General features: G+C 40.3%; 1 protein-coding gene across 1 annotated transcript; it reads right to left on the reverse strand.

The window, feature by feature from the left end:
- Window positions 1–13,498: 13,498 nt before the first annotated feature.
- On the reverse strand, window positions 13,499–15,406 carry LOC143863308 (uncharacterized). Its single transcript, XM_077373997.1, has one exon. It carries the CDS (start codon window positions 15,404–15,406, stop codon window positions 13,499–13,501), a length of 1,908 nt encoding a protein of 635 aa, XP_077230112.1.
- Between the last annotated feature and the right edge of the window lie 380 nt (window positions 15,407–15,786).

Below are 15,786 nucleotides of genomic sequence, written 5' to 3' on the forward strand. Positions count from 1 at the left end.
AATCAGCTCAGATTTCGACAAAATTTTGCAGGGACCTCAGTGGGACCCTAAGCTAACCTAGGGCACAATTTGGGACTTCAGAACACTAGTTTAGTGGGGTAATTATTTAAAACAAAACGTAAAAGGGTTCGATCAAAATGAGGTGTCTACATAACCCAAAAGAAAAGAAACCTAATCTTGCGGTTTTGGTTGGAAAGCAAATCACGTGTTGGCGAGAAAACATAATTTCCACCTAATACTTTTACAAACTCCACGTGGGTATATCTGCTTTCTAGTGAAAGCAACAAAACAGCGAGAAAACGTGATTTTCGGGAAAACATGCGCTATTTTCTGTTCTTTTCACGCCCCACGAAAGCAACTGAACACACCCTTAGGGACAACAAAGATTTTTACTTCTTTGAATTGTCATGCTTTCCATGGCAGCCATATGAATTAGAGTTATACTTGATAAGATTCAGCAATAGTGAATCTTTGTTATTCATGTCTAACACCTATCATTTCACATATTAAATGCCTCAAGACTGTGATGCAGCACCGTGAAGGGAAATAGAAGAAAGGGGAGAAGAAAGGGGAGAAGAAAAGAAGAAGAATATGGGAAGAAGAGAATAGAAGGAGAAGAATAGAAGAGAATAGGAGAACAAGGAGAAGAATAGAAGAGAATATGAGAAGAAGAAAAAGAAGAATAGAGGAGAAAGAGGAGAAGAAGACTTGGGGGAGAAGAAGAGAGGAAATTAGAGGGAGAATCTCAATTCATTCAACTAATCATCGAAGTTCCAAAATAAGCTGTAAAGAGGCCTATATATAGGCAAATAAACAACCTAAGAACTAGAATCCTACTAAAACATGAACTCTTAAAGAAGCCTACTAAAATAAGAACTCTAAATAACCAAATGACTAAAATACCCCTAATAAAATACTAATTGGCAAATATGCCACTTATTTAGGCCTAATATTTGCATCAGACTGTGAAGGTGATATTCACATGGCATGCAGCTTTGTGCTTGTGCATGCCAATTTCTCCATATGGAGACTATAGGGGTTGGTGAACCAACAGCTTCTTAAAATATGCTATCTTTCTTTGGTTTCTTTATTTATTTTATCTCTGGAGAGAAAAAAAGATTTTATTTTAAATTCTCCATGGCTATTAGAACTTAGAACTTTGTGAAGACCACATTTAGCTGGTTCTCATTGAGTCACAAAACTTGTTGAACCGTATTTTATGTTTATCACACTGAGGCTATGAAGTTTGGAACATAGTTATTGAAAGACTCAAACTATGCTTGTTATTCCAGCCTGAAATCTTGCATTTCCTAGTCTCACTGAACCCTAAATTGGTTTACCTAACCAGACTCATTGGAACATTTTTATCATGAACCACTTGCTGCTGTTGGTTTATTGGCGCAAGTGCAACCAACCTTGGTGAAATCTCAAAGCTCTGAAGTGCATTAAAAAAATGTTGAAACCCAATTCAGTAAATTTTTATATTTCATATGTAAGATATACATATGATGTGCTCCTCAATGTTTCAAGTCTTTTAGTTTTGCAATACCACAATTCGAAATCAAATTTTCTTGTGTTTGTTCTCCATATAGAAAGCTAAAGTTGTTGTGTTGGGATGCATTCATTCTACGTGTTATTGGATGCTGATAAAGTTGATGTGACGCCTCGATATGCTCAGCTCTAAGCAGGATCAAATGGCCGGCCAAAGGACAAATTATTGGGTGGGCAAATATTGAGGTTTGAAACTATGTTGAAAGAGTTCAAAGTTCAAACAATCAAAAGAAGAGTATCCAGATAGGATACTCATTGCTTCAATTATGTAAGAGTGTGATAAGGCTGCTTGGGAGAAACTTATTGAGCGAGTTGAAGAAACGGGAGTTGTAAGCTTCCACTGACCCCTTCCCTTATCATTATCTATTTCATATCAAAGCTAATGTCACCTACTACTTTCGACATCTTCATTGAGGATGCCCTTATTATAGAGGTTTGCCTCCTATTTCTGAGTCTCATCATGGCTTCCTTTAGTAGATAACACCTCTTCATTTCCTTTTAGGTAATAAAGAAGCATTTGCATCTTCCTTTGTTCAATCATAATTTTATGATTGCGTGAGTATCCGTACAGAATTTCATACTCATATCAGTAGACTTAGCAAACTTGTTTGTGATCACATTACTCCAGCTCGAAAGGTCCTCTCAGAATTGGAAATGGAATCACAAAAGTTTCTTTCATTTATTTTTTGAATTTTTGGTTACTCACTCAATAATTGAGATACTTCTGTGTTTTCATGGTCAAGAAATGTATTTGACATTCTTAAGTGAGGAAATGCACTTTATTCTGTGATATACGTGGAAAATGATCATTATTTCATCATTTCATTGGTCATGTTAAATGTTAAATGGATTTGTAAATTCACTATTGTGCCACTCCAATTCATGGTTACAAGGTTCAAGGAAGTAATCATTTCAAATTCTAGGTGAAATTCATGAAAATGAGAAAAAATAAAAATTAAGAAGTCCATAAATACACAAGGGGACTGATAAGCTTAGTAGATAATTGAATAGTTAACTACAAGGGGCCGTTTGGATACGCAGATTTTAGAATCCAGGTTTTTTGTTTGAAAACAGTGTAAAAGAGGGTCAATGATCAAGCAGCTGTATGCTGTCCTGATAGTGTTTCTTGGATTTTAAGTGAGAAATTGAGGTTTTAAAAATCTCTCCTGCATCTTGAGATTTCTAAAACCTGTAAGTATGGGAGGATCAGCTACCCTCTTGCTGTCAGAAAGAAGGGCGAGAAGTAAAAAACAACAGCTGGTCCGCTTCTTCTCTTGTCTCTTAGCTACAATTTTGGAGAAATCCCGGATTCTAAAATCTGCGTATCCAAACGGCCCCCAAATGAATTTGAAAATTCTCAGAAAAGTTCAAGAAAAAAATCAAGTGCTTTTCTATTTAAAACACATATTTAACATGTTTTGATGAAGTTATAAGAAATTAAGAACCATTGAGCTGTTATTGACTTGTTTTCTACAATGCTTGATTGAATCCAATGTTGTTTTAGGTACTTATAGCTTGCAACTTAAGTTTGTCAATTCAAGAGTCGATATATTTGTCTAATGTCAATTGGGTCACATAGTATTGTTCAATGTCATAAATGATCATTGGTTCCACTTCGAAATCCATGTATCATTTATGTTATAATGCATTACTTTGAAAAGAGGAAAGAAAGCCAATGAGAAAACAAATTATACATAATAAATAATAAAAACTAATAAAATATTGGTACTCTACCACAAATCAGCATAGTAGATGCATGAATCTAGTGTCAAATTCGCGCATATATGATGCTCTCACATGTCATAAAAATGAATAAAACACAAAATTAAAATAGTAACAAACTAAACTATTCTTAACCACCCATAATCTACATATGGTTACATCACTGTTCCATGGATTTGGATCTATGATAATATCATAAACCTTCAAAGTTGCTAAATAAATAGTCGAACATACTTCAAAAGAAACTAGCAAAATTGATGTGCTGTTGAAGAACGCGATTTCTTAATGCATGTCCCCCTCATCTTTGTATTGTTTAATCCAAAGAAAATGTGTTTCTTCCTTCCTTTTGGCTGCCAAAATGAGTAGACAAAAAGTAAGTATGCACAAAAATCCATACGATTGTTGCATGCACTTGTTTCAGCTTGGCCATGACTATTGCAGTGGGGTTTTTAATCCATGATGTGGGCTAACTGCCACAGTACCAGATTGTGACCAAGAGGGGATGGCGTTAGCAAGTCTCCATCCATCCACAACTTCCCTTCAAACTCATCTAGGAATGATTAAATGCCAGCGAGAAGAGCAATGTCCATTACATTCTCATCTCTGATGTTTTTAGAAACACCACCATCCTCGAATTTCCGAATGTTTTCCAATCCAAATGCATCTTGATGGCCAAGGGCCGACAGGAGTGTGGGAGAGAGGAGAAGAGAAGGAGAGGGGGGCTGGCTGGGTTTTTGTTTTCCTTTCATTATCTATGCAGGTATTGAGCTGATACACATATATAGGAACTTCAAAACATATTAATGTCATCATAAAGACTGTTATGACTTGGGGAAATCTGTTATTTATATCATTTACCCCATCTTATGATTGCACCCCTTGGGATAGTTGGGAGCTTGGCACCATTAGTGTTCAGCCTATGAAGGCTATGATCCCTAGAGCCAAAAATACAAGGGGAGAGATATAAAATTGAACACAGACTGTGCATCGAAAGGAAATCATGGTATATCTGGTGGTGGAGGTATTCTTAGAGACCACATGGGAAATCTTATCTTTGCCTTTTCTCATTATTATCATGTTGGCACTAACCTGCAAGCGGAAGTAAGAGGCATATTAGATGGCCTTAGATATTGGAAGGCCTTTGGCTTTGTGGAAGTGTGGCTTGAAGCAAGCACTAAAGTTTTGATGGAGATGATTGTGACCAAGAAAGATGCCCCTTGGGGGATTAGTTGCCGCTGGCAGGAGAGGAACTATTGGAGCTTGTTTTAGATACTAAGCCGATGCTTTCTCATCAATTTAGAGAAGCAAACAGGGCATCAAATTTTCTTTTAAATCTTGCTTGCGACAAAAGACACTGTGTTTTGGAAGTGGAAGGATCTCCCTAGAGTGGCTAGAGAAGTGGTGAGATGTGATGCTTTAGCCATTCCCTTCTTTTTCTTTTTTGAATGGTAGAAAAAATTTCATTGCAAAAGAAAGGGAGGACCAAGATGGTCAACCCCAAAAATGATACAAAGGCATCAGAAAGATAGTCAGAGAAAGAAAAAAAGGGCATCAAGAGAGAAATAGCAAATCAAGGAGGAAGAAAATCCAACAACTCCATCTCATCCTTGTCAATCCCCGCTCTAGCTAGACTATCAGGCGCACTGTTGGCTGATCTTCTAACATGATTGAAGATAATCAAAGATCCGACCACCCGATCTAGAATTTCATTGCAATACTGCGCAAATCTCCAGGGTGGGACACTAGAACCTCTAAGCCATCGGATGACATTGAGGGAGCCAACCTCCACCACCACACCCTATCCATTCAACTCAACTCAACTCAACTAAGCCTTTGTCCCAAACTAGTTGGGGTCGGCTAATGAATCCTTTAGAAAATTTTCATGAAGAAGGTGAAAGGATCTACTCGGCTCAAATTGACTAAGTCTAATCCATTTGGGTTCGTCTACATGGAACATTTTCTTCCATTCTATCCTTTCCAGTGTGATGTTCTCTGTTATGTTCCTAGCCCTCAAGTCTTTCCTCACTATTTGGACCCAAGTTGTTTTCGGTCTGCTCCTACCTCTTTTTACTCTATCAACTTGGCATGAGTCACTTCTTCTCACTGTAGCATCCAAAGGCCTACGTGGGATATGCCCAAACCATCTTAAGCAGTGCTCTCTCATCTTCTCCTCAATTGGTGCCACCTCCACCTTTTTATGGATGTCTTCATTTTTAATTCGATCTAACCTTGTGTTGCCGCACATCCATCTAAGCATTCACGTCTCTACTACACTCATCTTATGCACATGCTGCTTCTTGGTGGCCCAAAATTCTAAGCCGTACAGCATGGATGGCCTCACAACTGTCTTATAAAACTTTCCCTTCAACTTGGTAGGTATTTTACGATCGCACAGAACTCCTAAAGCATACTTCCACTTCAACCAACCTGCTCTTATTCTGTGATTAACATCCTCTTCAATCTCTCCTTCCTTATATAGGATTGAACCAAGATAGCGGAGATATCCCTCTTAGGTACCTCCTGTCCAGTCATATTTACTACATCATCACCATGCCTCCTTACATTACTAAAGTTGCACTCCATATACTCTGTGTCTAAAACCTTTGGATTTCAAAGTAGTTCTCCATAACTCTAACTTAACATTAACTCCTACTTTGGTTTCATCAATTAATACTATGTCATCTGCAAATAACATACACCACTGCACCTCGTCCTGGATATGCTCCGAAAGTTCTAGAGTAAAAAGGATAAGTGCTACGAGCTGATCCTTGGTGCAGTCCTATTGTAATTAGAAACTCGTTAGACGTGCCATCCGTAGTTCTTACACTAGTTACTACTCCTTCGTACATATCCTTAATCATATCAACATATTTAGTAGGCACTTTTTTCCTTTCAAGGACCCACTACATTACACTCCTGGGAACCCTACCTTACGCTTTCTCCAAAGCAATGAAACCATATGAAGGTCCTTTTTATTTTCTCTAAATCTCTTCATTAACCGCCTAATCAAGAAGATAGCCTCCATAGTCGATCATCCGGGTATAAAGCCAAGCTGATTCTCTGACACCTTAGTCTCTTTTCTTAGTCTATGCTCAATTACCCTCTCACAAAGATTCATGGTATGACTCATTAGCTTAATTCCTCGGTAATTGGTGCAACTCAACTCTGGATATACCCTTTGTAAGCCCAAGGGTTTATCCTCTTACCTTGTTTTGATGATTAACAAACCCAAATTGATTAGTTCTTTATGGACTAATCGTTTGCCTTGAGTGTTGTGCTTTAGACAGGTAATTCACAGGATAATTCATTATAGCACACACAGTTGGCCTATGCTTGAAGATCAACCAAACAATGGACAAATGTGCTGGACCATATTCGGACCAATCATGCCTTGGAAGTACAATCAAGGAGAAGCTCAAGCTCAACACTTGTCATCTCAAAGCATTGAACATACAAAGGAAGATCATAAAGGCCAAAGCTGGAGGATCAACAAGCAATCCAAAGGTCAAAGGAGCTTGAAGCATCACTTGAAGATATCAAGCATGGAGGCTCAACTTAGAAGAAAATCTTGAAGCTCGAGAAGTTCAAGAGAGTGGTAGAAAGGGTAGAATGTATCTCCTCTCTCACTTGCATTCTCTCTTTGTCAAGGCACACTTTAAAATCCCTTAAATAGTTTAAAAAATTATTTTCAAAGAGACTATAACACACCCTAATAGAACTTAACTGGACTCTGATTGACCCTAGTGGTGTCCATACTTTGTTGGACCCATAGGACAATCAATTCAAAGTATAGGACCCAAGACCATGGCCCAAGTCCCTGAATTTTTAATTGTTAAAATGAATTTTCAAACAGGGCCGGTCGACTGGGGTTCCCTAGGCGACTGCGGTAAGGTGGCTAGAAGTCCAGTGCCTACCGGAACATAGCGGGCCGATCGACCGGAACCTCCCGGGCGACCGCGGATGTGTTTCGAGAAATCCAGAAACAATCTAGCATGGTCGGGCCGGCCGACGGCGGATAGGAACCTGGACAAAAATAAAAATGTCCAAGTTCCTCTCAGCGGGCGACCGCGACACCCGGTCAACTGCGGAGCTTTTGAATTTCAAAATAAAAAAGGAGCGCCCGATGAAGGCGGGCGACCGCGACACCCCGGTCGACCGCGCCGGTCTGAAAAAATAGCCATTGAGGCTCAAACGGCTAGTTCTTTTTATCCTTTTTATTACCGTTTTACCCATAAACGGTCATATTGAGTTGAAGGGCTATTTATACCCATCATTTGGGTCTAAACAAAGATGATGAACACTTTCCAACTCTAAGAAATCCTATGAAATCATTTGCAATCTATTTTTGTGTAAATCTCTCACCAATCCCTTGTGCCTTGATTTTGGAAAAATCAATTGAGATTGAATTAGGCTAAAACTTGTATTATCTTTGGAGAGACAACAACAAGGAGCTTTCATTGTGGATCCAGCCTACATAGAGGCAAAAGCAATCTTCTTCTTCAGAATCAGTGGCAAGGGGCATCCGTACTTAATTCCCCTCGGTTGTAAAGGTGGTAAGGGCATCCTCATTTAATTCCCTTTGGTTGTAAGAGCCTTGGAGCCGGGCGTTGTGTGGACTTCAATAGTGGAAATCCTCAACTGCGACCTTGAGAAGAGTGGAGTAGGGCTTTCGTTCAAAGCCCGAACCACTTAAAAATCTCTGTGTCACTTGTGTGATTGGTACATATCTCTCACTCCCTCTCTCTCTCTCTCTCACTTATATGTTTGCTTGCATTTTCTTGTCTTTACTTAAGTGAGTGATTAGCATAGGCGTTTATCATACTTATCATTAATTTTGCTAATTAGGCCAAATTACATTGTTAATTAAGTTTGTGAATTAACTTGAATTTTGAGCTTACACTATTTGTAATATTCATTTAAGTTCAACTAACTAAACTTAATTAACTAAGGGATAAAACTAGGGTTATTTTGGGAAAAGTTTTTCAAAAGGTAAAAGTTTTCTAAACAACATATTCACCCCCCCTCCCCCTCTTGGTTGCCAAACCGGACTCATAATTGGATTTCACCCTTTATTCTTATAAATAGGTACTAATGTACTCTTCCTCCACTAATTAGGCATCTTCTTAGTCTTTAAAATATTGTTAAATAATCTAGTTAACCAAACCAAACCCACCTCACCCACGCATCTCTAAGTCTCAATAGGAAGACCATCAACCCCCATAGCCTTACCTAATTTCATCTTTCTCATAGCTACTCTTACCTCTGATGGTCGGATTCTACGGACAAACCTCCGGTTTGTATCATCAAAAGCTTTATCAAGTTCTCCCAAATTCGATACGGGTTCTCCATTAAACAACTTATCGAAGTAACTTCTCTACCTCTCTTTGACCTCGTTTTCTTTTACTAACAATCTTTGATTCTTATCTTTGATGCATTTTATATTATTCAAGTCCCTACTCTTCCTTTCTCTCATCTTAGCAAGCTTGTAGGCATCTTTTTCATCTTCTTTCGTCCCTAACCTATGGTACAAATCCTCATAGGCCTTGCCTCTAGCTTCCTGTATTGCCTTCTTAGCTTCTTTTTTAGCCAATTTATACGTCTCAATGTTCTCCTCATTTCTACACTTATGGAAACATTTATAACACTCCATTTTAGACCTAATCGTCTTTTGGACCTCCTCATTCCACCACCATATATCTTTAGACGGCGGCCCACTCCCTCTAGAATTTCCAAGTACCTCTCTAGCCACTTTCTTGATATAACTAGACATCTCATTCCACATAATATTAGGCCCTTCGTCATGACTACAAGATCCTTGTTTAAGCAGTCTATCCTTAAATATATTTAGGTTTTCCCCTTTGAGATTCCACCACGTAGTCCTCGGATGTCTAACATCTCTATCTTTTCTCTTCCAACATTTAATGCATATATCCAACACCTCCAGCCTATGTTGTGTGACTAAAGATTCCCCGGGTCATACGACTTTGTAATCTTTACACGCTTTGTCCTCTCTCTTAGTGAGGATAAATCCTAACTGGCTACAGTTGGTGCCACTACTAAAGGTTATCAAGTGAATTTGTTTTCTTAAAAAAAATATTTGTTAAGATCAAATCATCTGCCACTGCAAACTCCAAATAATATTTGTTAACACTCTATACATGCATTCTATGTCTAAATTTTTAATACCTTGATGAACAGCTTGGACTTCCGCTTTGCTAGCACCAGCTACACCTATAGGCCCTGCAAAAACCCATAGCACCTCACCCCTGTCATCTCTGAGAAGTCCCCCAATGCCTACAGGTCTAGGGTTTCCAAAGCTGGAACCATTAAAATTTAGCTTGGGAGGAGGTTCCCAATTTTAGGTGATCCTTTTTCATTTTTAGGGGGTTTTGAGGTTAGGCGGCACATCCTCCTCTTGCATGCTTTCTTCTTTTATCAATAAAATTTAGGTGCCGGCCTGGGCTCCTAGATAAAAAAAATGTTGGAATTGAGCTGATACTCCCCAAACATTTTGCTCTACTGTTTGTTTCTGTCCAGAGGACCCTCAGCTACCATGAATGGCATCATGGCCCACAGAACTTGACCTCTTTCCCAATTATGACAACTCCATTCTTCCAAGTGGTGAAAGAATGAGTCAATTTTGTGGGACAGTGCATAAGGTGACCTAAAATGAATCCACTAAATTCGGCACCACACATATGAGAGGATCATGCACTTAGAAACAAAAAGAGAGGTACTGAAGTAGCCAACAAGAAAAACCACATCTTTTGACTTTTCAAAAATCCACAAACTTTTACCAAAAAATTAGAATAAAAAAGAATGGACAGCACAGAGCTCTCTGATTATTACAGCCTATAATTCTCTGATTAAATGTATGGGAAGTGATATTTACGCCCCTTTTCATCACCAGGGACACCCAGCGTCAGTGTATCAATGGCAAAAAGGGGGCTCATGTACTTTATGTCAGAAAAATCCAGAGGCTTCGATTGCAAAGTACACTGGCAAATGGGTGTCCCTGGTGATAAAAGGGGCGTAAATATCATTTCCCTAAATGTATACATACGAGTATCCAAATTAACAACAATAATAAAACACTTTCTTTGCTGAAATCTCTACTATTGGAACAGAAACTTTCTATTCCATTGACTTGATTCACAAAAACATATTGAGTCTATCACAAAGGCATGATTGGCCTTTGATATGATAGAAGTTGCAGAAAAAATGAACATTGGAGTCCACAAATTCCGTAATCTATTGTTTCTCAAACATAGGATTTAAAAATTCCCTTTATGCTGAACTGACAAATAACACAATAGTGGACCAAAAAGGAAATCCAACCATTGGAACTAAAATAGTTACAGAATCAGCATTTGGAAAACAATTAGGACACTTTTATGTATACATAATGAAGGTAGATGGTATGATTACCCTTAATATTTGCATGACATCTAACAGCTGTTGCCCTAATTTTTTACTCTTTACACCCAAGAAAATAGTCATGGATATGTGTAGGATCAATCATGGTTTTGTGTCGACTCTTTGGTGAAGTGGTGAGAGAGATTCATTGTTGATTTGTTAGACCTAGAGCACGTTGACAGTTCTAGATAGCAGGTGCATACAACCATTTTATGGATGAAATATCGCTTTGGAAAATACCAAGGCCATTTTGCTTGTACGTAGTTTTTCTTTCATTTCTTACATCAAGCGCTTCCAATTGAAGTAAGTGCTTAAGCCCCTCTCTCGGTAGTTACTTCTTCCATTTAGCATGCAGTGACAACTCCATGCTCTGCCATGTCTGCCTGGTTTGCCCTTCATGATACTTTTTAACTTTGTGGTGTTGAGGAAGAGGCATCTACGATCTAATCCATTCTCTTTATTTCTTCACTCAAAGAATCCAGTTATTCTACAGTTTTTGGTCAATTAAGAACTTCCTACCATTCTATAGTTGTTGCATCATTGGCGTCATAGAAAAAGTGATGATTAATTTTTATGGAGATTGAACTTCTTCTCAGCCTTTTGGAGGGTGTAGAAGTAGTAATTAATCAGCTCTTGTGTGGTTACGTTTTTTTATCCTCGGCCTCTCGAACAAAGCACCGGTGGGCCTCTTGCTCAGTGGACTTTAGATTCACTAAGTCTTTGGGTTTGCAAAATAGTGCAATGTAAAAAGAAGTGATTCGAATCTGATTGAAAGTAGAAAGCTGCAAGCAGCAAGTGAACTGACAAATGGGGTCCCTCTCACGTAAGGGGGCTAATGTAAGGCGAAACTAGAGTGAGCAGAAGAGGAGATTGCTAACTGGAAATTTTCAAGTTGATCGAACTCATGGAATCTCGTGCTATTATCCTTAAGCTTGACTATGACACATGCCTACAGAATGTAAGTCTAGTAGATCTAGTAGTGGACCACAACGATAGGGTCAACTGATCTTATCCTGTCACACACATCCTGACCTTTCCGTCCTTTTTGGGCACCAGCACTATATTCGCTAGCCATTCTGGATATTCGACAACTTGAATGAATTTTACTTCTAATAGCTTTTTAACTTCGTCATGAACTTTTAACTCCCATTCTGTTTTAAGTTTTCAGAGTTTTTGCTTCTTTGGCTTCGCGCCAGGGATTAGAGGCAATCGATGCTGGACAATGTCTTCGCTCAATCCCGGCATGTCATCATAAGACCAAGCAAAAACCTCCTTGAACTCCTTAAGTAAAGTGATTAATTCCTCACGCTCTTCGGGAAATAAAGTTTTGCCAATTCGTATTTCCCGAATTAAGGTTTCGTCACCAATATTTACAGTTTCAATTTCCTCTTCAAGCGGTCTTGCTCGGCGACTCTCCTCTTGTTGAATCATATGTTTGATTTCAAGGGGAGTTTCATCGGCATCCTCATCAGAGGGGGAATCTTGATTATCATTATTAATATTATCAGTTTTAAGAGCAGATTCAGTACTTGAAATGGAAACAGGAGAAACAGAAACAGAAACAGGAATGTATGTAAAAGAGTCTTTCATTTCATTCATAGAATTGGTTACATCAAGAATGGAATAGCCCACAGCAGGCATTGTATTGGACTCTAACGATGTATTCACAGACTCAACAGACAACTCAACATTGAACTCAACCAACTCTGGCATATGTGCAGTTGAAGAAATAAACTCATCATCTAAAGTACTCTTGGACTCGACCTTATTAGAAAGAGACTCGTCACCGACTCCGGAACCAGATCCAACTTCTACGGTACCTGCATCAAAAGAATCGTTAGAATAAACAAACTCAATATCAGACTGGGAAGTAGACGTATACTTAGAGACTACTGACTCTTTTGAGGAAACGGGACTATACTGAAAGACTATCACTACCACCTCTGATGCTTCGGTCTCACTGCCAACCACTGCTGCCACTGGATATTCAATCTGAAACATGCCATTCAGATAGCCTGGCTCAAAAACATCGGCCCAATCAGTTTCCGGTGCTACCTCAGTAATCCGCGCATTCATTGGCTCTTCTGATAACTCTAGGTCAAAGAAAATTTCGAAGCCTGGAAACCTCTGCCCTGTCACATCATCGGTCCACGGCTCAGCAAACCCGCAAAATGGAAAATCCGCCCCCTCTTTTCTGAAAATGCCGTTTCTGATCAGACTGATTGGCCCATAGGCAATTCTAATCCCCGGTGGCGGCACTCGGCCCATTTCAGCATGTATCTTTTCATTTCTTTGACCTCCTGCTCGGTCGGCTCATATCCTAGGCCAAAGAGACCATTGAAAGTTCTGAACACAGGCCACTCAGTAGGGCCTTGATGATATTTGCCCAGCCCTGCGCCTGGAATATAACCCTATTTACGGATCATCCTGACTACATTCGAGTTGGTGCTAGTCAAGAAGAAAACTTCTTCGCCCATGGCTTCTTTCATGGATATGACCGACACCTCCAGTGAAAAACCTGTCAAACTGACATCGGCTTCCCTCCCAACTACGAGCTCCTGCGAAATCTGCCCAATTTCTAAATCTGGGTCACCCTTTACAGTCACTACCCTGTTGTTATGAACAAACTTCAACTTTTGATGAAGGGTAGAAGGGATAACTCAGACCTTATGGAGCCAAGGTCGACCCAATAACAGCAAGAAAGAAGCTTTAATGTCCAATACTTGAAATTCGATGTCAAAGTCTTCTCCCTCAATTTGAATTTCAGTGGCCAGGGTTCCGATGACATCTCGTCGGGTGCCATCATACACTAATATCCCTGCTCTGAAGGAATGAAATCCCCGGGCCCAAAGCCCAAAGTTGCTGCAGTACTCAGAGGACAAATATTCAGAGCAGACCCATTGTCGACTAACACTTCGGGTACCCTCTTCTTGTTGCAGATTACAGTAATTTTGAGTGAACGGGCGTGATCTCTTCCTTCAGAAGGTAAATCATCATCTATGAAAGATATTACCTTGGAAGCCCTAGTTAAAGCGACTAGGCTTACTAACTCATCGGGAGTGATCTCAGTTGGCACCTGAGCAGCATTCAACTCCTTGAGTACAACCTTCCTGTGCTTAGACGAAGACATAAGTAGGCCCCAAATGGAAACGTTTGCTTGGGTCTTCTTCAGCTGCTTCAACAGATTATCTTCTTCCTCATCTGCACTCGGCCTATTCTGCCCTTGATTCTCAGCTACTCTCACTGCTTCTGCAGGGTTTTCTGCTCTCAATTCGGCGGGCTTAAACACTCGGCCACCCTGGGTAACATGACGAAGCTCGTCACACTGATCTTCCAATAGAAGTGAATCATCCGCATCCATTCTTAGAACATACGGAGTTTCATTCATCTCTTCTTCCTCGAACTCATCCATCCTTAGAACATAAGGAGTTTCCTTTTCTGTCTCAACATCCTCATATCGAAGGACATATGGAGAGGACGCCTCTGCCAAACTGGTGCTGCCCCTCCAGAGGGCATAAGACCTTGCTCTTTCCATCTCCTCGATCTCCTCAGGATCAAACCTTAGAATATAAGGTTCATCAGGAGTGATTGCACAAATGAGAATGGATGGATCAAGAACTGGCTCCTCGACAAAAATGGCGTTCGTCAAAGGAGGAGGAATTGCACGATGATTAGGAAGGGGATTCTGAGTTACATTGGGCCTTTCCACCTCAAGCTTTCCCTTCTCTAACATAGTCTGGAGCGCATGCTTTAAGGCCAAACATCTTTCAGTGAGATGACCCGAATTTCTGTGGTATTCACAATATTGGTCTAATCTCCAATATGGGGGCAACGGGTTAGGTACTGGCCTAATATCAGGTAGTCTGATTTTATTATCCCTTATCAACTTTTTTAGAATCATAGGTAAAGGGTATGGGAGTGGATCAAAGTGCCTCTGAGGTTTCTGCTCTACTGGAGCCGGCGCTGGTCTTGTCACCTCTGTTACAGTCTTAGCCGCTGGGCGAACATAGTTTACGTGGTCAACTTCTTTCTGGACGACCACGGGTCTCTTTCCTTCCCTGATGTCTGATGGAAGTCTGGCCCTCAGACCCTTAGCTATTGCATCCTCAGTCCTCATCCCGGTCTTAATCAGATGGTCAAAATCGGTGTAATGCTGAGGGGACATAAAATGGAAATATTGCGGCGACAAACCCTTGATCACCAGCTTGATCTGATCTTCTTCTGATAGCCTCTCGCTTAGCTGGGCAGACTTTCGACTCCAACGACGGATGAAAAAGGTAAAGGTCTCTAGAGGACCTTGCTTTAACTGTTTGAGGTCCCTCTTGGTAACCTCTATCCCTTCTTCCATAGAAAACTGCTCTACAAATTTGTTGGAGATGCTTTGCAAGGTCTTCACCTCTACGGGTTTCCGACGCAGAAACCACTTCTTTGCGACCCCAGTAAGAGACATTGGAAAGACCCTGGCCATTTGTTCAGGAGCTAACCCATACTGATGCGACAGCTCGATGAACCACCTCATATGATGCCGGGGACATCCAGTCCCATCATATTTGTCATAATTGGGGGTTTTGAATTTCGGGGGCAAGGTGACTCCAGGAGACATTATCAGCTCGGATATATCGAACTGCTTTGGGCCTTGATGCTTCAAGCTTTCCATTTCCTTTGTCATCTTCTCCAATTCATCAGCTACCTGCTTCTCTTTATTATATCGGGCCATATCTGGAATGCAATATTCTTCAGCGTACTGCTCTTCTTCCAGGTCGACATCAATGGTACCCGATCCCGCGAGAGGGGCGTGGGGCGCGAGCCGCCGCGCTCTCTCTCTTGGTCTCTCGTACCCATGCGATTGGCATGTGCATTTTAATATTGATTTGAATTCATCTTTCCTGTGAACTTGGGATCACTAAGGCAATCCGAATTCCACACGAAAGAGACTGACAGAGTCGCCACCTAGATGTGGGATCTAGGACCCGTAATTAACCAGAAATCTAGACTCGCTACCTGGTTACAAGAATGGAAGGTATGGGGAGTTATCCACCACATGCACCATTCCTGCCCGATAATCGGTCTTCGATTCCAAAAGCTAACTCTTTTAAA

The sequence above is a fragment of the Tasmannia lanceolata genome, unplaced genomic scaffold (genome assembly GCF_043159265.1).
Source record: "Tasmannia lanceolata isolate RefF3 unplaced genomic scaffold, GAP_Taslan_0.1 ptg000044l, whole genome shotgun sequence".
In the NCBI taxonomy this organism is placed as follows: Eukaryota; Viridiplantae; Streptophyta; class Magnoliopsida; order Canellales; family Winteraceae; genus Tasmannia; species Tasmannia lanceolata.